A 25,961-nucleotide genomic window follows, 5' to 3' on the forward strand; every position below is an offset into this window, starting at 1 on the left:
GTGTACTCACCACATAATTTCATATACAAATAAAAATCAACAACAGCTGGTATTTGGAAATTTACTAAAATAACATCTAACAACTCTTATTCTTTGAAGTACGTTCCACTAAATGAACATAGCGTTGCTTTAAAAGCTTTTATATACAAAATTCAAAGCTGAATCGTTATCTTTGAAGGTTTCCCTAATTTCTGCGATTGTTTTCGCCCAACCGAACCCCGTTCCACCTGCTCATAAGTTCAATCGTTCATTCTTCATCTCTCTTAGGATCATATACTTATTCAGAGGTCTTTCATAACACTGACTGATTTTTCTTTCAATAATAATCACTTACTTTTTTCTGATCTGTAACCAAAACTAGAACCAGTTGGAGGTCCGTGTCGTGGAAAATCGTAAGCTTTAATGAGAGCTTTCAAGTGTGCGTGCACTATTGTCACTTTATTTTAGGTTTACTTGCGTCCAGCGTAGCGAATAATCCGTAGTGCCAGAAGGTAAGAGGTCTTTGCTTGTACTTAACGTGTTGTTTCGTATTAAGTCGGGTCTACGAAGGCATTTTTAAGTCGTTGAGAATAGGGCGCGCGTGTCACAGACAAAGGAATATTTTATTATTTCTCAGGTCTTTCTGACGCAACGATTATGAAAGCTTCGTGGAATATGTGTGCCCTAGCTATAGCTTGTTCGTCCTATCAAATTTCAATAGTGTAGCTTAATTTAATCCAAAGTATCTTATATTATTTCGTCAAACAGATTATCTTAGCATTAGAGGGCTCTTTAAATTGTCCTTTCAGCCGAGAATGAAAATTCTGATGGGTTTATATAACTTGCGATGAATTTAACGTTAACGTAGAGACTGAACTATGGCGGGATGAACGGTTTCATTGTTTCTCAAATTGTTGCAGCCTCATAAAAAGTGTTAAATTACTTAAGCTGCACTGTTCTCACTTCCGAAACGTTGTACTTTTAGCTAGTAGAACAAAAGCAAGTCGACTGAAGCAAGTTCATTATAACAATAGTAAGTTAAAAATTCATTTTCAGTGTGGCAGATAAACAGAAAAAAATTGTACGTATCATATTTACAATAACTTATTTATATACTTATTTTATAGAAAAAAAAGGATACTTAGGTATTTACATTGAAAAATAAGGATTTTGGACAATTTTTAACGACGTACTTAATCAGGAGTTTCCAAGATTCTTTCAAATCCTTAAAAAATAAAGAACCAATGGCCCTCAAGATTCTTTCATATTCTTTAAAAAACACCAGGGTCAGCCGAGGTACTTTCAAACCTTTCCAAAATAAAACACCAAGGGCTCTCAAGATTCTTCCATATTCTTAAAAAATATCATAAACTCCCAAGGTTCTTTCAAACCTTTTTAAAAATAAGACACCAGGGGCCCTCAAGACTCTTTCATGTCCTCAAAACAAGACCAGATGCTCCCAAGATTCTTTCAAACCTTTCAAAAATAAAGGACTCACGACCCGCCAAAATTATTCCATATTCTTAAACAAAAAACACAGACAGCCAAGGTATTTTAAAAAATAAAACACCAAGGGCTCTCGCGATTCTTTCATAGTCTTAAAAAACACCACGAGCTTCCAAGATTCTTTCACAGCCTTAAAATACACCAGGGCCATCAAAGAATATTTCATGTATTTAAAAAGAACACAAATGGGTTTTCTAGATCCTTTCAAAACCATTAAAAAATAAAACACCAACGGCCCTCAAGATTGTTTCATCTTTTTCAAAAATATCCTGGGCAGCCAAGGTACTTTGAAATCTCTTCTAAAATAAAATACCGAGGGCTCTCAATACTCTTTCATGTATAAATTAACACGAGTAGCCCCTAAAATTCTTTCATAGTTTTGAAAAAACACCAGTTTCTTTCAAACCTATTCAAAAATAAAACACCAGGGGCCTCATGATTCTTGCATATTCTTAAAAAACCACCACGAACCCCCACGATTCTTTCATGTCTTTAAGAAAAAACACACGAGGCTCTAAAAATTCTTCCAAACCCATTTCAAAAATAAAACACCAACGGCCCCTGAGATTGATTCTTTGGTATTCTTAAAAAATATACCAGGGGTAGCCAAGGTTCTTTCAAACCTTTAAAAAAAAACACCAGAAGCCCTCAAGATTCTTTCATGTTCTTAAAAAAACACCAGCGGCTCTCAAGATTCTTTCAAACTCTTTAAACATAAAACGCTAACGGTTCCCAAGATTCTTTCATATTCTTAAAAAACACCAGTAGCCTCCAAGATTCTTTCACGGTCTTAAAATACACCAGGGGTACTCAAGGTTCCTTCAAACTTTTTCAGAACTACACACCCGGGTCATCAAAGAATACTTGATGTATTTAAAAAGAACACAAATGGGTTTTCAAGATCCTTTCAAAACCTTTAAAAAAATAAAACACCAACGGCCCTCAAGATTGTTTCAAATTTTTCAAAAATATCCTGGGCAGCCAAGGTAATTTGAAATCTCTTCTAAAATAAAATACAGAGAGTGTATAAAAAAAAAACACGAGTAGCTCCTAAAATTCTTTCATAGTCTTGAAAAAACACCTTTGATTGTCCAAAGTTTGTTTCAAACCTTTTCAAAAATAAAACACCAGAGACCTCATAATTCTTTCACATTCTTAAGAAAACGCCAGGAATCCCCAAGACTCTTTCATGTCGTTAAAAAAAAGCACCAGGTGTTCTAAAAATTTTTTCAAAACCATTTTAAAAATAAAACACCAAAAGTCTCTGAAATTCTTTCATTTTAAAACATTTTAGCGGCAGCCAAGGTTCTTACAAATCTTTTCAAAAATACCAGGAGCTCTTAAGATTCTTTCGTATTAAAAAAAAAAACACGAGTAGCCCCTAAAATCCTTTCATAGTCTTGAAAAGACACCACGGGCAAACAAGTTTATTTCAAACCTTTTCAAAAATAAAACACCAGGGGCCTCATAATTCTTTCATATTCTTAAGAAAACACCAGGGACCCCAAGATTCTTTCTTGTCCTGAAAAAAATACCAGGAACTATAAAAATTCTTTCAAAATCATTTCAAAAATAAAACACCAACCGCCCCTGAGATCCTTTGGTATTCTTACAAAATATACCAGGGGCACCCAAGGTTCTTAGAAACCTTTTCAAAAATAAAACAACAGGGGCTCTCAAGATTCTTTCATATTCTTTTAAGAAAACACCAGGGACCACCAAGATTCTTTCATGTCCTTAAAAAAAACACCAGGGGTTCTAAAAATTCTTTCAAAACCATTTTAAAAATAAAACACCAAAAGTCCCTGAAATTCTTTCATACTCTTAAAAAACATTTTAGCGGTAGCCAAGGTTCTTACAAATCTTTTCAAAAATAAAACACCAGGGGTTCTTAAGATTCTTTCGTATTAAAAAAAAACACGAGTAGCCTAAAATCCTTTCATAGTCTTGAAAAGACACCACGGGCAAACAAGTTTATTTCAAACCTTTTCAAAAATAAAACACCAGGGGCCTCATAATTCTTTCATATTCTTAAGAAAATACCAGGGACCCCAAGATTCTTTCATGTCCTTAAAAAAATACCAGGAACTATAAAAATTCTTTCAAAATCATTTCGAGAATAAAACACCAACCGCCCCTGAGATTCTTTAGTATTCTTAAAAAATATACCAGGGGAGCCAAGGTTCTTAGAAACCTTTTCAAAAACAAAACAACAGGGCTCTCAAGATTCATTCATATTCTTTTAAGAAAACACCAGGGACCACCAAGATTCTTTCATGTCCTTAAAAAAAAAGACCAGGAACTATAAAAACTCTTTCAAAATCATTCCAAAAATAAAACACCCACAGCTCCTGAGATTTTTTCGTATTTTTAAAAAATATGCCTAGGCAACCAAGGTTCTTTCAAACCTTTTCAAAAATAAAACACCAGGAGCTCTCAAAATTCTATAATGTTTTTAAAAACACGACAAGCCTCTAAAATTCTTTCATAGTCTTGAAAAAACACCAGTCTTTTTCAAGCCTTTTCAAAAATAAAACACCAAGGGCTCTCAAGGTTCTTCAACGTTCTTAAAAAAACACGACGAGCCTCTGAAATTCTTTTATAGTCTTGAAAAAATAAGAGTTTCTTTCAAACATTTTAAAAAATAAAACACCAGGGGCCTCATGATTCTTTTATAATCTTAAGAAAACACCAGGGACCACCAAGATTATTTCATGTCCTTGAAAAAACACTAGGAACTCTAACATTTCTTTCAAAATCATTTCAAAAATAAAACGCCAATTAAAATCTGAGATTATTTCGTATTTTTAAAAAATATACCAGGGACAGCCAAGGTTCTTTCAAACCTTTTCAAAATAAAACACCAGAGGCTCTCAAGATTCTTTAGTGTTCTTAAAAAAACACGACGAACCTCTAAAATTCTTTCATAGTCTTGAGAAAATTCCAGTTTTTTTTAAACTTTTTAAAAAATAAAACATCAGGGGCCTCACGATTCTTCTATATTCTTAAGAAAACACCAGGGACCACCAAGATTCTTTCATGTCCATGAAAAAACATTAGGAACTCTTAACAATTCTTTCAAAATCATTTCAAAAATAAAACGCCAATTAAAATCTGAGATTATTTCGTATTTTAAAAAAATATACCAGGGACAGCCAAGATTCTTTCAAACCTTTTCAAAAATAAAACACTAGGGACTCTCAAGATTCTTTAGTGTTCTTAAAAAAACACGACGAACCTCTAAAATTCTTTCATAGTCTTGAGAAAACCCCAGTTTTTTTCAAACTTTTAAAAAAATAAAACATCAGGGGCCTCACGATTCTTCTACATTCTTAAGAAAACATCTGGGACCACCACGAGTCTTTCATGTCCTTGAAAAAACACCAGGAACTCTAACAATTCTTTCAAAATCATTTCAAAAATAAAACGCCAATTAAAATCTGAGATTATTTCGTATTTTTAAAAAATATACCAGGGACAGCCAAGGTTCTTTCAAATCTTTTCAAAAATAGAACACCAGGGGCTCTCACGGTTCTTTAGTGTTTTTAAAAAAACACGACGAGCCTCTAAAATTCTTTCAGTTTCTTTGAAACTTTAAAAAAAAATAAAACACCAGGGGCCTCATGATTCTTACCTTCAAGATTATTTCATGTTCTTAAAAAAAACGCCAGGGGCCCTCAAGATTCTTTCAAACTCTTACCAAACACCGACGACCCTCAAGATTCGCTCATATTCTTAAAAAAAAAGCCAGGGACAATCGAGGTTCTTTCAAACTTGTTCAAAAATAAAACACCAAGGGCGCTCAAGATTCTTTTTCATGTTGTTAAAAAAACACCACGAAGCCCCACATTTCTTTCAAAGTCGTTCAAAACAGAACACCAGGGACTGTTTTAAATAAAAATAAACAGTTCAATTAAAGAGAGTTCAATGGAAACAAAATTAATATCTGCACAAGAAATTCTTGTTTCTCAAATTTAGATTACATGATATTTACTATAATAGTATATTAAGTAACAAGTTTTATAAACGCCTCTTTTGACACGAGTTTGTTTAGGCACAAACGGAGCGAAACGAAGCGAGTGTTTACAGAAGAGCGTTACAAAATAACCTTTTTCTACGACTTCAAATTAAAACTATAATTATCCAAATTTCTAAAGTACGCGAACAGAACGTCTTCCGAAAAGAAATCGTTTGCCATACTTGTAGCTGCTGTTTATGCAGCCCTTTGATTTTCGGTAGAGTGCCTATGAAAATGTCTCCATTTTCAGTAACGTTTGCATCCACCTTCGTTGACATGCAATGCACTTTATTTGAGCGATGCCTGACACCGCTTGGAAATGACAAGTAGTGACAAGAACAAATGACACCATTCAAAACTAACTCAATTTCAGATTGTTTTTAGAGCCGTGTTTAATGAACATGAAAATTGCCAAACGCACCCAAGACGTGACTAATGAACCCGAACACATCTTCGGCCCAGCCATGGATCATGAAACTATGGTTAAAACATCGTTTAGCGCCGTGCATTCACGGTTTTCGATGCGCGAGTAGAAAAAACAAATTATTGTGCAGATAGGTGTAAAGAAGCTGTACAGAAATACATAGCTATGTTTCAAGTCAGTTTTCACAACAATCAGTCGAGTGGTTTTGGAGATTATTTGTCTAATAAAATCGACAAAAGATGACACATAGACGAACGGAAGGGGAAGCCCTACTTTTTCATACTCGACCGTTTCCCTTGTTTTAAAACAGGTAATAAAAGACTAAAAATACGCTAAGACAAATTTCAAGTTGTAATGAATTAGGAGTATTTTTGAACAAATTTATTAGAGGTTTTACGGATATAACATACAACAATTGTGGTACTTATTGAATCTGATTTTTGAGTGAAAGGGAAAATTCTGAACCAACTTTTACAAAATTACTCGTCTTTACAGTGATAGACTTCTAATACCTTGTTATGCAACGTATATTTTTCATAAGACTATTTCGAATTCCCCTGTAACGTTGCGTGTGTAATGCTGGTGGCCGCAGTTCCGGCGTCCAACCCCAATCAAAATAAACCCAATATTTAATTGCGCCACCCTTTGCTATACTGATCACCTGATTAAACGCCACAACAAGGTAACTTTATAGCTACAAATCTGACATTTATGCTGACACCTGTTTACAAAACGGTCCTCGTGTCTCGTTCCTGCCTAATTAACGTTGAATCTCCCGTCGATCGGGTTTTCACAGTGAGTTCTTCACTAACACATCGATCCTCTCTCGCCCTATTTCCTCCGACGTCAATAAACCATCTTCACGACTATGATAGGCATCCACACACAACGACAAATTAGTGAACTGAATTAAAGAAAATTGCCATAACCATAAAGTAAAGAATGCAAGGAGACGACGAGAAGAAAAAAAATGGAAAAGTTACAAGCCGCGACATAATCGCCAATTTTATTGCATCCAATTATCGTAAATTTGTAAGTGAGGTATTTTAAGGGCTTCTAGTCAGTTTTACGACAGTATCAAATTGAAACAAACAGTGGTTGGGTTTCGTTTAAGCAATCGTTCCGTTCCTCCGCCATCATCGGGTATCTTTTCATGTATTATTAGAGACGTATTCTTTTCCGCCCCGTTGGACACCCAATATTCATTTCAATCATAAATTCCCATCCAATTTCGAGGATGAATGACAAATTTCGCATTGAAATGAATATTGCCTCCGGTCTATTGATTCTATATACACTCCGTTCTTCGTTAGATATTCCGGAACAGTCATCGCCTCTTCTGAAATTATTAAAAAGCCACAAAGCCGAAATCTGCGTTGTATTAAGCGTCCTAGAGGGGGTTTGTCAACACGTAGTTTCGTCTTAAATTATAGCGCCGACATAAACTGGCCCATTTAAGCTGGCAGTGATGTAAAATTTAATGAAGTTCTCCACCGGATGATGGGGCGAGTTTCCTGGAAAGATTTTCCCATATGAACACAAACGCGCCCCTCGAGGCAAAAATCACGAAAATGCAGCAGCTGGTTGTTGTGATGAAAAGCCTACTAAACAAAATTATGAAAAGAAAACAACCCCCGAGTTTACATTTTATTAAGTGTATTTATACAAAGCACAAGTTTAATGATAGTTACAATGGATATCTTTCACGAACGCCGTATTATTTAAACAACTCACCCCTGCTTTAACGGATAAATGAAAGCTAAACATTGAGGGTAAGAAATAAATTGCGGCAGAAAAAGGAATTCCGACACGACCACGACTCCTCTCCTTCTTTATTAATTCAAAATAATTCGTCCCGGATTAAAATTAAAGTGCTCGTCAAAACTCACGAAAATGGAAAGTTTGATAAACGAAGATGTCACTATCAAGATTAAATACTAGAGATTAAAAATTGACGAAAAAAAATCGGACTGGAATGAATTCAGAAACAGAATAAAACTGGAAGCTTAAGAAATCAGAAACGAAGGTTTATGGACTAGGGTCAATATTAGAAACTGGCACAGAAAGGGAAAGGAAAGGCAACACGTATTATATAAGCATGCGTCAGGGAATATAGGAAGTCGCTATGAGAAGATTATATTTTGTGTTACAGTGAACATACAAAATAAATTGATATTCTTTCTCGATGAATTACAATCTCAGAAAAACTGGATACAATTATATCGATATTACAAAAATATATTAATTACAGGTGTTTTCAATGCCAACATATGATAAATGAAAGCAAAATTAAAGGCAGGACAAGATCTTACAATGATATGCCGACTGAGTATTCACGTCAAAGTAATAGGCAAACAGTATGAGAGGCCTATGAAGTGTGTTCTATCAACAGGCGCAAGACGACAGATTTAGATAGTAACATATACCTAAAACAGCCATGTCGAGAAGTTAGGTAAAGCTATAGGAATGCTGTAGAATGAAGTAATCCCAAAATACTGATAAAACTAGGACGTGACAACTTAACCTTAAATTTTCATCCAATATTACAGGAAATAAACGTAAAAAAAAAGATTAAAATATTTATCATTGGATAAATTGTAAAACTGAACTCAATCAAAAAATAAAACTGGAATAGAAAATACGGCACTCTAAATGCACTAAAACAACGAATGCCAGCTGTTGCATTTCTCTCAAAAAACCACAAAAAACGCGGACGGAAAATGTGCAAGTTTAGGAATAAAGAATGGACTAGAAAAGCGACTGTAGCGGAACCAGAAAAAGAATCAAGCGTCTGTAAAAAGTAAGTCGCGAACAATATTTTTCGTTTTTGAATTTTTTTGATAGAATGAATGGAGCAGAATTTCTTTCAAAGTCGAAGGGTGATGAATAAATACCGCTAACCATTAATTCAAAATAATTCGTTATCGTTTCCGGATTAAAACCGGAGCGATTGTCAACAGTCGGCAAAAAATTTCCGGAAGTGGGAAAGGCGCGAGCGTTCCTCCGGGGGGTGTTATTAGCGTCACTCTTCAATTCCGTTCGGATAACTGCGGCAATAAAACGTCCGGAACGCCAGATTAGCAAATTTGAACATGCAAAATAAATTACATAAAAGATCGTAAAGAAAATAAATATTTCGGAATGATACGGAGTGGTGCGTGAATTCGGCCCGGCAGTTTCATTTTATGGCCGTCGGGAATAAATTTATAGAATGTTGACGAATTTCCATGCAAATGGAACGATATCATAATATTATAGTCTCGTATATCGGGGAGGGCCATCCCGATCAATTGCAACATGGCCCAATAATTGAGACAAATGCTCCAAACTGGAATCGATGACTGGAAATGGAATACCAACGGGCTTTCCATAAATCATAAGAACAGGATTTCTCAGCTCACTGGCTTGCTTAAGTTAACAGAAGCAAAAAGCGAACGAATAATCGGCTGCTGAAATAATTAAAGCAAAAATCTCTGGGGCGACGTGTAAGCAAATTATTTTCATAAATTCATACGAACCTGATTCCATAATGGGTGTAATTTATTGTTTCTGAAAATTAAATTAATGTTTATTTAATTCGGAATGTGTATATTTAAAGCATAATTATTATGGATAATATAATTACTTGGCACTGCACAGCAAATGAATATTTGTTGCCGATTTGAAATTTCTTGTTTACTAATTTAATGCAAACAAAATGGATATTTGCCATTGTTGTTCATCCAGCTTTTTCACGAACAGAATATGCGTTGTACGCATGTAAGGTAATAAAAATTAACGACAAAATCTAACTAAGTACTAAGTATTTATTACGAGTTATATAATAAACTTGGAAGTTCGTCCAAATGACCCAGTTACGATAATTTCCTTAGCTATCGCTCAAAAGGTAATGACGATACAAACCTATTTTGTCTTCTAATGTGATTTAAAGTGCTGTCACAAATACCAAAGAATTCTAGGTAAAAAGTGAAATAGTAATGAATATAACTTTATATTAAAAACGGAAAACTGTGCTCGGGAATTTATGGGAGTCACTTTTGGTGTAACTATATATTTCAAGCAACTACAGTTTAAGATCTGAAAGAAATACTATTAAGCTGAAACGCTAGACTAAAATCTACATAAGCGAGTAAAGAGAGAGATGAGTAAAGGTCCATTTATAAACTTGTCGCTGACGTTGTCGTTCGCCGTTGACGTTGCCGTAAGATAAATATCTACGCAGCGAAGGTATGCGTCGTTTATATCATCCATTGACGTTGCCGTTGAAAATTGGCACACCCTTGAGGTGACGTTCGAGATGACCAACTTTCAACTTTCGCCGTTACGTTGCCGTTGATGTAGGGGGAACATTTTTCTGGTTGACAGCACTAATTCCACGAAATTTTCCATTTTAAATATGTTTTAAGTTTCATGTTATGAAAAGAAGTCTACACATATTCAAACAAAAAGGCAAAATGTAAGCCAGCCCGCCCACCCACCCTAACTCAATTGTGATGATTTTTTTTTCGCCGTGAACCAAGTGGGTTGAGCTTAACTGCAAAATACTTATTTCTTTACAAGAAATTAAAAACATGTTTTTGAGTATCGTGTTGTTCAAAGAATACTATGTATATTAAGAAAAAAAGCCAAAATATAAACCCCGCCCACCCACTCCTTAATTGTGATGATTTTTTTTTATTCTTAGAAACTAAAAACACGTTCAAAATGGTAAATTTTTGTAAGGAAATATGGATCTTGAAATTAGGCTCCGCCCCTCGATCTGACAACGAATGAAAAATTCATCACAATTGAGAATTGAGATCGGGGCAAGTATGGGTGGATCTTTGGCTTTATTTTTTTTCGATTTAGAACAAGTTTTAAGTTTGTTGTTGTGAAAAGAAGACTACGATATTAAGAAAAACAAGGCAAAATGCAAGCTCCACCCACCCACCCTATCTCAATTATAATGATGTTTTTTTATTCGTCGTGAGTCGGGGGCGGAACTTAATTGCAAAATCCTTGTTTTTCTACAAGAAATTACCAGTAAAACAAATTGTTAAGTAACTGTGTTGTTCAAGGAACCTATATGTCTTAAGTAAAAATGAAAGCCAAAGATTAAGCCCCGCCTAGACCCGCCTCGGTCTAAATTGTGATGAATATTTCATTCGTAAGTCGAGGGGAGGAGCATAAAGGCAGAATTCATATTTCCCGTCAAAAATTTACCATTTTGAACAAGTATTAAGTTTGTTGTTGTGAAAAGAAGACTACGATATTAAGAAAATCATATTTTTAATTTCTCGTGGAGAAATAAGGGTTTTGCAGTTAAGCTCCGCCTTCTTGGCTCACAACGAATAAAACAGAAATCATCACAATGGAGATAGGGCGGGTGGGCGGGGCTACATTTTGTCTTTTTCCCTAATATAGACTTATTTCGACAACAATAAACTTAAAACATATCTAAAATGTACATTTTTGTAGTAATCAACCTAAATCCTCCACTTTTCTTCTGCAACCCCTTTAAATACGGCAAAAGTTGAACATCAAAGTTACTACCAACGGCAACTTGAAAACGGACTTTATAAATGACAATTTTCAGCTGTAAAAGCTACGTCAGCGGGAACTTCACCGTCAACAGTAAGTTTATAATAAGGTACGAGACAAAAAATTATCACGGTGCAATTTTTTAAGAATTTTTTATTATCTAGACCTTTGACTAAATAATACACCCAGTAGAAGTTAATTTAGTATACAAAAATGCTTTTTTCAGTGATATTTTTGCATCAAATAATTTCTGATCTGTGAAAACTCAATTGTGTCAAGAAATTTTGAGACAAAAAATTATCACGCATCACTTTTTGTATAAAAATTAATTAGAAAAACGTAGTATGCGTAATTGTTGTTTATTTGTATGATATGCACGATATGAAATTGTTTGTTAGAACTGATAAAGTGTCGAAATATAATTGGCTGAGCTACAATAATTGTCTTTCGCCATGGGCAAAGAAAACGATTTAACAGAACGTGAAAAAGGACAGATTGAGGCATACTATGACCAAGGTTTGACTTTTGCAGAAATAGGATGAAAGACTGGAAGAGATCGGACCACAATCTCCAAGTTTGTAAGAAAGAAATACAGTGAAAATGGACGACAAAATTGTGGAAGAAAAGAAAAACTCACTGCACGTGCCAAAAGATCCATTGTGACTCCGGGTATAAAGGATAACATGTCGTCTCAAATGATAAAGACGACCCTAGGACTTCCTGTTCACAAAAGAACAGTTTTGCGAGTACTGGCTAATGACAAAAATGTTAAATATGCCAAATATAAGAAACAACAAATGTTAACAAAAGAACATATTCAAAAACGTCGTGAATGGGCCAGAGAAATGCGGACGAAAAATGAAGAATGGTTCCAGATAGTTTTTTCAGATGAAAAGAAAGTTAATCTTGATGGTCCTGATGGTTTTAGATATTATTGGCACGATTTACGGAAAGAACCAAAGTATTTGTCAAAACGAGTTCAAGGAGGTGGCAATGTTATGGTCTGGGGTGCCTTTAGTAACTTAGGAAATAATAACTTAGCATTAATCAAATCGAATGGACTTTCTGAATTACCAAGATGTGTTGGAAATGCACCTCAAACCACCTTTGAACCTATTTCAAGACAGCAAAGTGGTTTTTCAGCAAAATAATGCGTCGATTCATGTGTCTAATTCATCGAAAACGTGGTTTCAACGACAAAATATAGCTTTGCTATAATAGCCTGCGAAAAGCCTACATCTCAACCCTATTGAGAATGTATGGATTTCTCTTGTACGAGAGGTTTATAAAGATGGGAAGCAGTACGCAACAGTTAATGAATCAAAAGATGGTATCTTGGGGGCTTGGGAGAATTTGGACGTCAATTACTTCATCCATTTGGTCAATTCTATGAAGCAACGCGTCTACAATCTCATAGAAGCAGGTGGAAAATACATTGGGTATTAAATTAGTTTTCATTTAGTTAGTTAGTTATTTCCCTTTTAAGCGTGATAATAATTTGTCACAATAAGTCTGTTAACAAAATTACATATTTTCAATAAATTTCGTTCAGTTCAGTGTTTTCTGTGAAAATGTTTTATTAAATTAATTAAAAATGGAATTGCTCAATCAACCAGGTGTCTTCACTTTCTTTTAATACATTTAGGCAAAAATTCTGCACCGTGATAATTTTTTGTCTCGTACCTTATCAGTTTTTTTCCGTGGCTTCATGTGAAAGAACTTTTCAAAATTAAAATTGATAAAATCGTGCTTAAGGTGGACAATGAGCTAAGCGCGACTAAACAATTCTTCCATTTTATCAATTTATTTATCAAAAAAAAAGAGAGGAAAGTAAATTAGAAATTAGAAAAATCAGCCGAGAACGTTAATAATTACTTTAGGGAAGGCTGTAGGCTTTCATAGAATGGTTTTTCTTGGCTGTTCAGTCCGCAAGTTTAAATTTCGTCGCCCTCCTAGCGGCAAGACTGTGAACTAACCACTCAAAACGTATTGAATTCAAACCCATTTTTTTCAATAATTGTTCGTTTTTGTTAAAAACACTGCCAAGAACTGTACTACTAATTTTCCCATAATACGTATTATGAATTAATTTATGTTATATTTTGAATTTAATAAAGATATTATAAATAAATTGTACTCTACTAACAAATATATAATATCATAGGGATCTTCAAAATCCGTTACTTTGTCAGTATGACGATTTTCAAGCGATTCTATGATGTTTAAAACACAAAAAAGAAGAAAAAACAGACGACAATGGTGCTTTTTTTACGATATTTCTCTTATAACTTATAATACATCTACATTAATAGCGTGTTTGCGCGAAATATTTTCTTATAATTTTTTTTCTTATGCTTACACTTACCTTTATAACTTATGTCTTATAATTATAACACTCATAATCGTTACATCTTATATTGACAACAATAGAATTTTTTTACAATGTCAATCAGTGTCATTTAGAACTCTAATTATGTCGCAACTGAAAAAGAAACTCTTTTTGTATTAACTGATACACTGAGTAGTTCTGAACATCTTCTATATTGCCACAAGTCGCCAAAATTTCTAAATAATTCATGTGCAAAATTAATTAATTTACGTGTCAGAAAGTCAGTTCTGCTTGCCAATGTAAGGTCCTAAGCCGTCAGCATAACTGTTACAATTATGCTTACAACTATAATTATAAATTATAAATGTAAGCATAAGGTAAACTGCATAAGAAACTGTTTTGCGCAAACATGCTAATATCATTTTATTAAAGGAAAAAGGAAAAAATTATTATTCGTCCTCTAGCGAGTCCCCCTAACACCATTGTCCATTACTAATACTATGATCCTTCTAAAAGCTCATAAATTACATACTCTTACTGCGTCTTTGTAAAAATAGATTCAGATCCAGCACTTACTTACCTATAAGTAAAAATGTGTAATGTAATGACACAAAAAACGTTTTTAATTGTTGCGATGAAAAAATCTTTCATTAATTACACCTCGCATTCAATTCCAACAAATCTACTACTATCAGTTTTGACACAAAACCATCAATCTACGTGGATAAATTAAAAAACGGGTAATTTCACGTTTGTCATTTTCAAGGCATGTTAGGTAAATTCGTTATTCTTTGCAGTTGATTTATTGATTCGGGCCGTAAATGATAAATAACCCGAATTCTTGTTTAGAAAATGTATAAAAAGAAAATACGTGTATATTCGAATCAGCCATTCTTGAATAACTCGGTAGATGCCGGTGAATTTCCATTACAGATGTTCTTAATCACTCGACAATGGCTCTTTGCTGTATCTGACGAGAACGATAAAACTCCTTTTGACTATTAAACGAGTTGATTGTAAAAACGACCAATTCCCGCAGATTTCAACAGTTTTACTTAATAATTTTAATGAGATCGTCTTGGTAATAAGATCCATCAGGCCGTAATGGCACAGTTTACGTTAAGTAGTGTATCTTGCTTGTTGCTAGAGGCCAATCTTGTTTTCTTCTTCGTTTTAATGGTCGGTTACAAATAAGCGTATTTGGTGAGGGTTGATGTAGCCGTCCTGCTCCATCCTTTGAAGACGAATAGGGTGCAGAAAGAGGATAAGACGTGAGTACGTGCTATTGGAATTTCGGGAACACTCAATGGGACATTCTGGTGAAATATGCTTTCCATTACGAGTTCGCATTAAAGATATGGCTGAAAAAACTTTTAAAGGATCGTTCATATTATTTATTTTCTTGACTCATTTGAGTCTTATGGGACGTAAAACTTTTCTAGTTTAAATTTGTTGCCGAAAACAAACAGAAAACGGCAACAAACACGGTGGAGGGGAAATCCAATGTTCGAAACGAAATTTTAATAACAAATCCGGAAAGGAAATTTAGTGATTGCAACGGCAGACATAACACACGTCCGACGCAATCGATACCATAAAAATTCTAACGAGAGGGTGGAAAGTACACACAACTGAATAAGGCAAACTTTTTGATAAAAAATCGGCAAATATTTAACGTAGAAACAAGCGCACCGATACACCATATATTTGCATAAGTTTAATAATACTTTTTCTCTTTCCTGTTAAACAGATCGTGAACTTTTAATAATTGAATATCGACCGGTTGCGCCCTCACCCTCGATACTGCTTACTGTGTGATTTGCTTTGTGCAACCAATTACAAGTTTTGACGTTGTTCGTGCAATTTTTTTACGCCCTCGATGCACGTTGTGCCTATTAATTTTACTCTATTTATCGAATCAAGTGCTGTGGAGGCTCTTTTGTACTTTGGATTTTCTAATTCGCCGAGTCGGACTGCATTCTGCACTGTTATGCAAACAAACCCCTTTGAAGTTTTTCAATAAAAGTTAAAAGGGCCCTTTGAACAACATCACTCTACAAAACAAACAAAAACATTAAAATAATATATCTGAATTGCCTTTGCGCGCAAAACAAGACAACTCGAATTTAATCTAACGTGAAAGGCACTTTTATTAGTTTTGTGCATAATGCAATTTACGACCACCGACGATGGGGAGGGAGCCCAAGAACAGAACTCTGCGGCCTGCAGCCGCAGGATATTAATAGTTGTTACATTCTCGACCCAACTATTAAATACATTCACGTTCTCATTTGCCCGGATTTTTAATTCCCCGACGCCGTAACGACCTTAATGCATCGATGGAACAATTACTCTAATTGCATTTTGTAAACCGTTTCATTCCATAGAACAACATTTGCAACAATGTATGCCCGTAATTCTGGCAATATGTGCCACCATCAACTGCACGGAGACACTCCTTAATCAAAATTTAATTGTGTACTTGAAGTTATCGACGACCAATTTTATGAGCCACTTTGTTCTCTCCTTTTTTCGATGCAATTTGTTTTATTTGTCTTCGAGTTGCGTTTTTCTTTTATGTCGACTTTAATATACCCAATCGATAAACGGGACGATGATGGATTTACTGATTTCGTTTGACGTCAGCTCACTTTTCTCAACCTTCCTATTCTATATCGCATATTGAATACACTTAGCTCGCAAACTACAATGCATCAAACGAAATTGTTACAAAATAAATGGAATTTATGGATAGAGCAAACGTCACACTTTGTCAAAGTAGAAAAGTCTCTTGTTCAAAACAATTTCTACTAAAAAGAAAGTTCACAAAGCGATATCAATCTAAAAAAGCCCCAGCGACTTCGTACATTGCGGATTAAATTTATCTTCTTAATCTTTCAAAATTTTACCTTCTCTATCAATTCAACGAAAAACACCCTCAAACTCAGTTCTCAATCCGCACGTGATAAAAGCCAAGTTAATGACACGTTACGCAATAAACAAAACAATTAGGGCGGTTACCGTACTGCCGATTCCAATTTTCCGCAGGTTCAACTTTACATTCTGCACAAGCCACCTTCTTGGCAAAATCATACACAATTTCGGCGGCCTTTAGTATGCTAATAGAATTATTAACGGACATTTTTTTCTGCAAGTCTGTATACGTGTGGAAATATTTTGTATGCACGAACTGTAGTTTCCGTTACTCCTCGGCACTTTTATTTAATTTTTTGTTGTATTACTGAGATACATATCTATGAAAAATATATAAATATCTAAAACGTCGACCACAATTTATTAACGACTACTGTCATATTTCTGCATTCCGCCACGGGCCTTTTGGCAACTCTCGACTTCGCCTCGAACTCTTCATTTCTTTGTAAGTTTACAATTAAATCTGATGAACTTTCATCGTTAGAATTTTCGTTATAAAGCTAACAAAACCTAGAGTCGAGTTGAAACTGCTGATACGTATCGAGAAAAGCGACCCAAATCATTTTTCCATGAAAATCGTTTGTTGTATTGATTATAAAGATAGCTCATCATGTGTGTATAATAAGAATGAATAATCTAATTATACATCAAAGGAAACAACTCATGCGCGAGAAAATTTAAAAATGCTCCGAATATAGGAGAAAAGTCCAGAACTGGTTGGAGCGTGATATATTTAAGCAATCAATTTTAGTTTAAAATTAGTCACTTCCGTCGAATGCAATTACTTGATGCGATTTCGTTCGACTTTTCCGGCTTAGATGAGGGTTGGAATGTCATCGAAGCAGCGCGAAAAACTAGGTCGAGTTATCTACATCACAACTAGGTAGTAAATACAAGGAAAAGTGTAAAATATGTGTTCTCGTCTCACGAACAATTCGAAAAAAGAGAAGGAAGCAATCCCCTCAACAACAATAAAGCAGCGAACGGAAAGCAATTAATTTTGTATTATCCCTCTCAATCTTATTATGCATCAAATCGTTAATTACAGTAATTACGACTTTTCGTATTTACAGCCCCGCATAATGTATTCCCAGTCATTATTTACAGCAAATAAAATCTCGTAAAATATTAAAGGGAGATTTAATTTATAGTTGGTACAAAGTAGTCGAAGAAAATCAAACAAAAATCCGATCGTAATGAAGTAAGAGTGTCCCTTTCCTCCGGAAAACTTAACACCCCAACCCTCCACCATCCGCACGACCCTCAAGTCTCTCAAACTTGGGGAAACTCTTGATATAGTTAGGTTAGCATGAATAATGCATGGATGCAATTTTCGTCCTACAAACTTTCGCAATATTTTATCAATTCCAACTTTATTTACGTACAAAGTAAAATTTATAACTCCGTCATAATTTCGGAGGAGGCAGGGGACGGCTACACCAACCACCTTCGATGGGTGTTAAGCGCCAAGGGGTAATTTACCTTTCACCATTTACATTACACGGATATTATTTCTGCATGATGTCGATACGATCTATGTTTCGCCCGTTGGCTTCGACGGGTAAGGTGATATGGGAATAAATTTCACCCATGGGCTTCGCTTAATTGCTTTCGGCCATATGAGCAAAACGGGGGCGGCAGCCACCTCGATCAAATCTGCCACCAGATTTCTTAGTTTCTGGACCGATATTTCGCAACTACATTTTTTACCACCCACTGATATCAATATTCAGTTCATTTACAACCCCTTCATCAGTCGCAATCAATGTTATTGTTGATAATTTGATTCTGCTATAAAACTTCACATCTGAATGCACCAAATTTGATTTAATTGGGAGGGCGCACAAGCACTGGGTCACAATTGTATTGATATCAATCAAATCATGCACCCATGACTACAATTTTACCCGAGGCACAAAATACTGGCAAATTCGTCTATTTGTAAATGTTTACTATTCAAAAATAAGAAAAAGCCAATCCGACGTTTTCGAATTTCACAATACTGCATATCAATAGACTGATATTTAAGTTTATGCAGCTGAAATGCCACCTAATCTTTAAACAACATTAATGTTTAATTTAATTTTTTTATTAATTATTTATTAAAGAATAAAGGCCCACTTACACACCTGTATTTTTGTCAAGTCAACCACGGCACGACATTCTCAATTCGGATAATGTGTTGACCAAATATGTGACACTAAATATTAACATTATTTAACTTTGTGGAAGGGCAGTTTTCACGTTTCATCCAAATCTTTCGTCGGTTCATTGAGAAGCGCAACCTTTTAGTAAAATGTACAAAGGATAAAAAATGTTTTTTCTGATGTGTGAATTTGAGCGAGAAAGGAAACACAAGTAAGAGAGTGAGTGAGAGACAATGCGAGAGGGAACGAGAGCAACTATGTACATGTACAATTCTGTGCAATAAATTTAGCAAGTCTTGTGGTCGATTTTATTGGTGCGAAAAGCTTGTAATTAACCCAATTTCAATGACAAACATACGTTTTGTTTACGTGTTTAAAGACATTACAAACAGGTTCAAGTTTCGATAATTTTCAGGAATTGGAGAAACCTTAACAAATGTAGCAAGTTCGGATTTATGCAGCCGTACTGAAGCGAAATGGCCACATATGAATTTTGTTGAAAGGACATGTGTGCTTATGTGTGTGTCTCTATTATGTCGTTATGGCAGAGCGCACCGTGAAAATAAAATGTTTACGAGTCAAAAGAGGGCGGTTTTATTTCATTGCTTATAAAGTTTAGCGATAATAAGTATGGCGACATATTTTCCAGTGTTCATAAAATTACTTATTATGGAATTGCCTCGAGGAAATGCGAGTAAAAAATTGCCCCATTGAAGACGCCATCCTTACGTTATTTTATTTTATTCGAAATTTTATTGGACCCAACAAAAGCGAACGAAATGTTTTTTTTGTTGGTGACGTCGTAAAGTTTAACACCGTCGGAATATATCACTTTGGAGTAAAATTGCGATGAGGATTTCGGAAGAGATTAATTGGAAAGGTGTGTAACAACAAGGGGATACGTTATTACGGCAACCCCTCCCCCGCCGAAAGTAATATTAAATTTTTATAAGAAGGGAAAAAAGAAATAGAAAAGTCTTTTCCGAGTAATATAGGTTTATGGCTTCCATCTGTGAGATTACTTTAGACGTTTCAGAAGAAAGTGGACTTTTCTGTGAGAGAGAGGATGAAATAAAAGAAACTCGGAAAAAATAAAAGCTTCACTTCTTTCACATACTGTTTTGTGAGCTTAAAAGCAGTTGTTATCAAACATATTCAGATGTTGTTGTCGAGTTTCACCGCTGTCCCCTCCCCAACCCCTGCTTCGCACAATGCCTCAACTTCCACCCTTCCCGCATTTTCTCAGACGATTCCATTCCGAATTATTATATTCTTATTTTTCCTCTCGCCGAATGCTCGGGACTTTGTTAAACTCTTTCTATTATTGTGCTCGTTCCAGATTTATTTTAATGCTTGTTTTCTTGTTTCACGAAACACTGACTCCTCAACAGAAATTATATTTATTGCCGAATGCACCGTTCGGAATGGAATCATCGATTCATTTTGCAATTTCCGACCGCGAATCGGATATTAATCCGACGGAAACGAGGGAAGAAACTCACGACTCCGCCTAGACCACCGTCTGATTGAACCATCAACCCCATCAAGGCCATCACACACAGAAAATCCACATGGTGACAATTGCATCAAGAACATAACTGGGGTTGACAACGCTCGCATTTCCTTTTTTCTCTCGTCATCGACCATGTAAAAATTAAAATGGATAAGTCGTAAATATTCCTGTCACATATCACTCATGTCAGAACCAAGTTCAAGTCAGTTCAATTACATTCTATTATTTAACTGAACGATAAAATCTACATTAACCTTCTCACTTTCACTTGCTCCTTAACATAAATTAATTAATAACTGTGTCACAAGTCTGTTTTGGAAACATCGCCATAGCGTGTCAGTCGAATTAATAAAAATCATTATAATTGGTCATGTCTCATCTAGAGAAAGCAATGTTCCTAATTGACGTTTACAAAAAACACTTGCGTTTTAAATTATTTAAACAATCATATTAAGGTTTTAGTGGTTGTCAAGTCTTATCGGCATTTCGTTCCTCAATAAAACTTTAACTTTCATTTGCTTATCACGTTTTATTATTTCCTAGAAACTCTTTGACATGGTCAAATGGCATAATCGTGGTGTTAATTACCGTACTTTCAACTAATTAAGCTATTTTTAACAAAAAAAAATAACTTAAGTTTGTAAACACTTACGAACTGATTGACATGCACGTTTATAGTTTGTAAAAAATAAAAACAAAATCGAGTTTCAGTTTCTATTGCGAAGTCGTAAATTTGCTCTGTTTCTCATCGTTGAAAAAATGCATCAAACTGATATTTATTTCTTTCATGACCGACATGGACGTCTCTAGCCTGTTGCCACATCTCGTAGCTTTCTAACTTACCACATTTATATATATCTCATCCAGATAACGTATTTGGTATTCCAATTTTTTCTTTGTCGTGTCCCGTATCGGCAAAAATGACGCAAAATTGTTTAAATGTAAAACTGATGACAAATTTTACAACAATGTTGCTTTATTTAGTAAGAACATGCAGCTACACGAGTGTCTACAAGTGATTACAAGTTACCACTGTCCTAATTTGCCGCTCATTTTTACGGTAATGTTTACTCACTGACTATCATAAAGTGGCATAATTTGATTATAATCCCTTTTCCGACGAGGCGGCACAGTCATAGCCTAGTTCGATATAACAGACAGTCCAGACGTTGCGTGTTACATTATAATTATATGACACTACTAATTAGTAACAAGAAACAAGACAATTGTCAGCGCATGCCCTACATTTGACAATCAATCAATCAATCAATCATTTGTTACATTTACTTATTTCTGCCACAAACAACAGTTGGTAAAGGCAACAATAAAATCCCATTTTCTGCAGCATCAATCCAGATTGCAACCACGGTCGGGTTCGTAGCCAAAAACAGTACATTTTGTAACACTAATAACTCGGTTAAATTTACTACATTTCCAATAACCATTCCAAACTCGAACCATAATTCTTATTTGATTGCTGGTTGCAGTTACACATCAGATTATGACTGCAATCATCATCTATAATAGACGCCTTGTATTTCTCAACAGGTACGGAATTAATTAATTTATACTGTAATAATAACACCCATAACACGCATTAAACATCCCCTCTTTCCTCCTAATTATACCCCTTGGATCCTCCAACTTCAAAATGTGTAATTGTAAATTCAAAATTATGTAGTGCGGAAGTGTAGCGTTCTCTCCATCAACATCAACAAGAACGATTTATGTGTGAGACAACGACTTTTTCTTCTTGCCTCAAAATACCGAGGACAATAATTGCGGTTATGTGAAGATTGCAGCGACCTTCACCGATGCAATTCGAAATATTGTAACAATTTCCTCAGGCATTTGTACGGTTCTGGAGTTATTGAAGTACAAAAGATGCGCCGAGATGGAGGGAAAATGTCACTATTATTTGACGGTACGCGATTCATCAACTTATAGTTGGACGAGGCATTCTTCGCGGACAATAGTGCACTTTATCTGGAAGTTATTGGATATCTGATCAGCGGTTTGTAAGTAATGAAAACGTAATGTATGTCCAAAGTACTTATTCTCACTGAAAGCAGATTCTAAAACCAAATGACACATTCTTCTACACCAACACATTTTCCTAATCGTATTATAAACAAAACAAATCATAATCTAAACACTAGGCGTTTTTCATAAACCTTGACGAAACATTACATTTTAGTCCCCCGTTATGGTTTTAGTTAGCTTGTGTGGGAACTTCCTTAACTCTTGTAACTTTACCTTCGGGGTGAGCTGGCAATTACGACAATTCTCCCCCAACGCCATTTAGACATATACTACTAGTCCCTACGCAAATGGGTTTCTTTTTCATATTGTTGGGCTAATATTAAATACAGTTAGCTCTAAAACCACCGGCGTTAAATCCCCTTCACATGCCATCGCCCTAAATTGCAACAACATTTGGTCGTTATCAAAGCATCTTTCCATCAGTTCATCTCCAAAAGCAGCTTGCACAAGCTTCGCCAAGACATTGATGTTGCATCGGGCAAATTTATAGCCATCGACCGAACGCTGGTGCCCAGTGAAATAGGTTTGACAGTTTATGTAAGGGTTGAGTTATTGTCGGAAACCGCCACAGTATATGTAAATGTGAGGGAAAGGGCAACCGCGGTGTCTAAACCCTGTTCGTTTCTAACGGGACTGATTGACGAACGGCACCAATCGGCCACTAAATAACCCTTCTTGGATCGACATTGATATGTAAAGTGGCGGGTGTTAAAAATCTGTATTTGCTTGAAAATTCGTTCACATGTTGATCCGCAAGAAGTCGGTTGCGGCCATTACTCAGCTGGAATCTACATACTGGTTCAGAGACAATGGCACCTGATTTACGAGCCGCATTTTAATTCCAGACATAATGTCTCTTTGATTTGTGACGATGTGATCAGGAACATTATCAGCAGCCGGACACAAATCAAGTCCTGTCGCGGAATCCAAGCTAGAAAAAAGCCGGCTAGACCAGACTATTAGCGACCTTAAACGGGGCCATATTCGTCCATTGTGTCGGTTTTTAAGCTCCAGACTACTAACCCGATTTCTAGTCATGCAACTGCCACTGTCGATAATTTTTAAAGAAAATGGTGAAAGTGAAACTCTGACACAACAGATTTATTGCACGATTACGAATGCTTAATCGCAAACCACTCCACTTTTATATCTCTTGATGTAATAATGGATGAGAACGTAAAAAATGGAACAACCGACAGAAATCCATTTGGAATATCCGAGTATCCAATCTCTTTTAATCTGTATCAAGTAATTCTCTTAGGCACACTTCAGGAAAAATGAAGGCATTCCCGAACAAATGAAATGTATTCCCCCAGGATACATGTGTACATTATTTAGAAAGAATCTTGAAAACCCAAACGCGCACTCTTGACTTCCATCAACACACCGGTCAGGCGCTAATGACGAAACGAATTATTAAAAATTTAAATCTCGCGCCGAATCGTAGTGTCGATGCTACAGGAAATAATAATATCGACAATTAATCAACACATGGGACGCGGGCCGTAAATCAATTAAAGCCGACTCTGGAATTGAGGTTATGTTCGTGAAAACATTCCCAAAGGTTAAAGAAGCCGAAAACTTAACGAAAAGTGAGAACTTACCTTAAAGACGCTGAGTACGAAGACACCGGCACACTGCAATATTCTAAACTCTTGATTAATTCTTTACAGCTGTACTTGATGCGCACAACACACCGGAATAAAAGCCGCCTTTGATTTATGTATTTATTTGAGTTGAATAAAAATAAATAAAGACAGGGGTTTAAAATAATTAATTAAGTCCGGGGTGATATGGGAACGCAAGAAATAATGATAATCATAGAGCAACAACATAAAATTAAGGTTAATTAATTTATAAAGTAGCCGCGACACCTAGCGAAATCATCCATCACTAGTCGGCCGCGATCTACTTGTGTAGATGGCGCCTGTTACCAAGCAATTCGATGCCAGTTCAGATTTAAATTTCCGAAAATGTGAAAAATGATAAAATTTGTGATTGTTAACGTCGTTTATTTTTAATTAATGAACAAAATTATCAACTATCGTATTACGCATTATCTACATCAATAACAGACTCCTTGGGAAACTTTGAAAGTAACTTCTCATATGCTTCGTTCACGGACTTTTCACTTGTCGACTCCAAGGTAATTTTCACTTTATATAACCTAAAATGCAACCATCGGTAAAAAATACCAAATGCTAAAACGAAATCTTACGCATGGAACAGTTGGGGGTATGATCCCACATGCACGTCCGGAAAAGTGCCAGCTAATCTCCCCAATTCATCAGCAATTTTGTCCTCCGTCAAAGTAACATAAATTACTTTACTATAAAACGTTACATTACCCCCTTTAAACAACTGAGCACCAACACTTTTAAAAGACTTGAGGAAAAGCTCGGGAATTCCGGGAAACATGTACACATTTTCAACCGAAACAACAGGGTAGGCAAACTCACTTGTGAACGTTAGTTTCGCTGTTTCTGGGACCTGCAATACATTCAAATATTCATTACAGATGCAAGGAGTCTCACCATAGCTAGTTTCATCCCTGGATGGTTTACATCTGTGGTTTTATAAAATCGCTCACAAAGTCCCCGCAACTGACCATTGAGGGCTACCGGGACACCAAAAGCTTTTCCCACAGCTACAAACAACACTAATACGGTAAGTCCTTGAGGTAATTTTTATACCTTCAAAAGTCACATCATCGTGAGTTGGTCCAATGCCTCCAGAAGTAATTACGTAATTGTACGCCTTAGAAAACGTTTTAATTTCATTACATATTTCATCAACGTCGTCAGCTATAATTGAAATCTGTCTAACTTCATTAGGGTTTTCATTTATTTTGTGATCAAACCTTTCTGACATTGACTCCAAATTTGTACAAGTCCTTTGTGATATGGGGTGAGTTGCAATCAACTACTTCCCCTCTCAGAAGTTCGTCACCTAGAACTAATTTAAAAATTAAAAAATTACATTGTCATGTGTTCAAAACAACCTAAAATTCCTGCTGTTTTTAGTTGGCCACTAGACATACTTCTTAGGTAGTATGGCGCTCTGATCAATTTAGCAGTAGTAGCTACAGACATGTGGTTATTAGTATTAACAAGATTTAACTAAAATAGTCACAATTAACGGATTCTGTTATCACTTCTTTGATGTTATTCCTAAACAGGTGATTTTGACATGGTTGACATGCGCTGAAGTGACTTAAACACTGCCGCTGCGCCTTATTTAAATTAGACAAAAGGGGTAATAAGTTTATAAAAATCACACTGTTTTTGATTTGTTAATTTTTATGTGACACACTTTGAACAAAAGAATGAAATTTATTCTTTATACTGTTAAAAAAAAGTGAATACTGTTAACATACAGTGGCCATTGTTTGGAAATGCATGGTGGATTATTCCGGTGTGGTACAAGTTTAAGTTATGTTTAAACAGTCACAATTGACAAGCAATTATCCACCTTTGCTTGAGCTTTTTATAATTTATTTTATTTATCATAAAATAAAAATTATTTTAATGTAACTTTAATTGTTTTAA

The 25,961-nt window shown here is 35.4% G+C and overlaps 2 protein-coding genes across 2 annotated transcripts in view; both read right to left on the reverse strand.

The window, feature by feature from the left end:
* The window catches only part of LOC135142081 (TOX high mobility group box family member 4-like), a 207,163-nt gene extending 182,936 nt beyond the window's left edge, over positions 1-24,227 (reverse strand). Inside the window, exon 1 of the mRNA XM_064073752.1 lies at positions 24,018-24,227. The gene's annotated coding sequence lies outside the window, so the exon portion shown is untranslated. The remainder of the gene's footprint in view (positions 1-24,017) is intronic.
* Positions 24,228-24,410: 183 nt separating this feature from the next.
* Positions 24,411-25,616, reverse strand: LOC135142180 (FAD synthase-like). Its single transcript, XM_064073853.1, has 7 exons — positions 25,546-25,616; positions 25,415-25,495; positions 25,274-25,368; positions 25,107-25,230; positions 24,948-25,060; positions 24,632-24,903; positions 24,411-24,580 (listed from the first exon to the last, which is right to left on the reverse strand). The coding sequence occupies exons 2-7, from the start codon at positions 25,449-25,451 to the stop codon at positions 24,463-24,465; spliced, it is 759 nt and encodes a 252-aa protein (XP_063929923.1). The 5' UTR covers positions 25,452-25,495; positions 25,546-25,616; the 3' UTR covers positions 24,411-24,462.
* Between the last annotated feature and the right edge of the window lie 345 nt (positions 25,617-25,961).

This window comes from Zophobas morio, unplaced genomic scaffold, assembly GCF_036711695.1.
Source record: "Zophobas morio isolate AGI-343-1 ecotype UQ-CSIRO unplaced genomic scaffold, CSIRO_AGI_Zmor_V1 ptg000004l, whole genome shotgun sequence".
Lineage (NCBI taxonomy): Eukaryota > Metazoa > Arthropoda > Insecta > Coleoptera > Tenebrionidae > Zophobas > Zophobas morio.

Coding starts and splice junctions, on each gene's coding strand:
- LOC135142180 (XM_064073853.1), bottom strand. CDS start 25,451: ATGTCTAGTGGCCAACTAAAAACAGCAGGAATTTTAG. Junction 25,061..25,106: donor CGATGATGTGACTTTTGAAG/GTATAAAAATTA, acceptor TGTTGTTTGTAG/CTGTGGGAAAAGCTTTTGGT. Junction 24,904..24,947: donor CAGGGATGAAACTAGCTATG/GTGAGACTCCTT, acceptor AATGTATTGCAG/GTCCCAGAAACAGCGAAACT.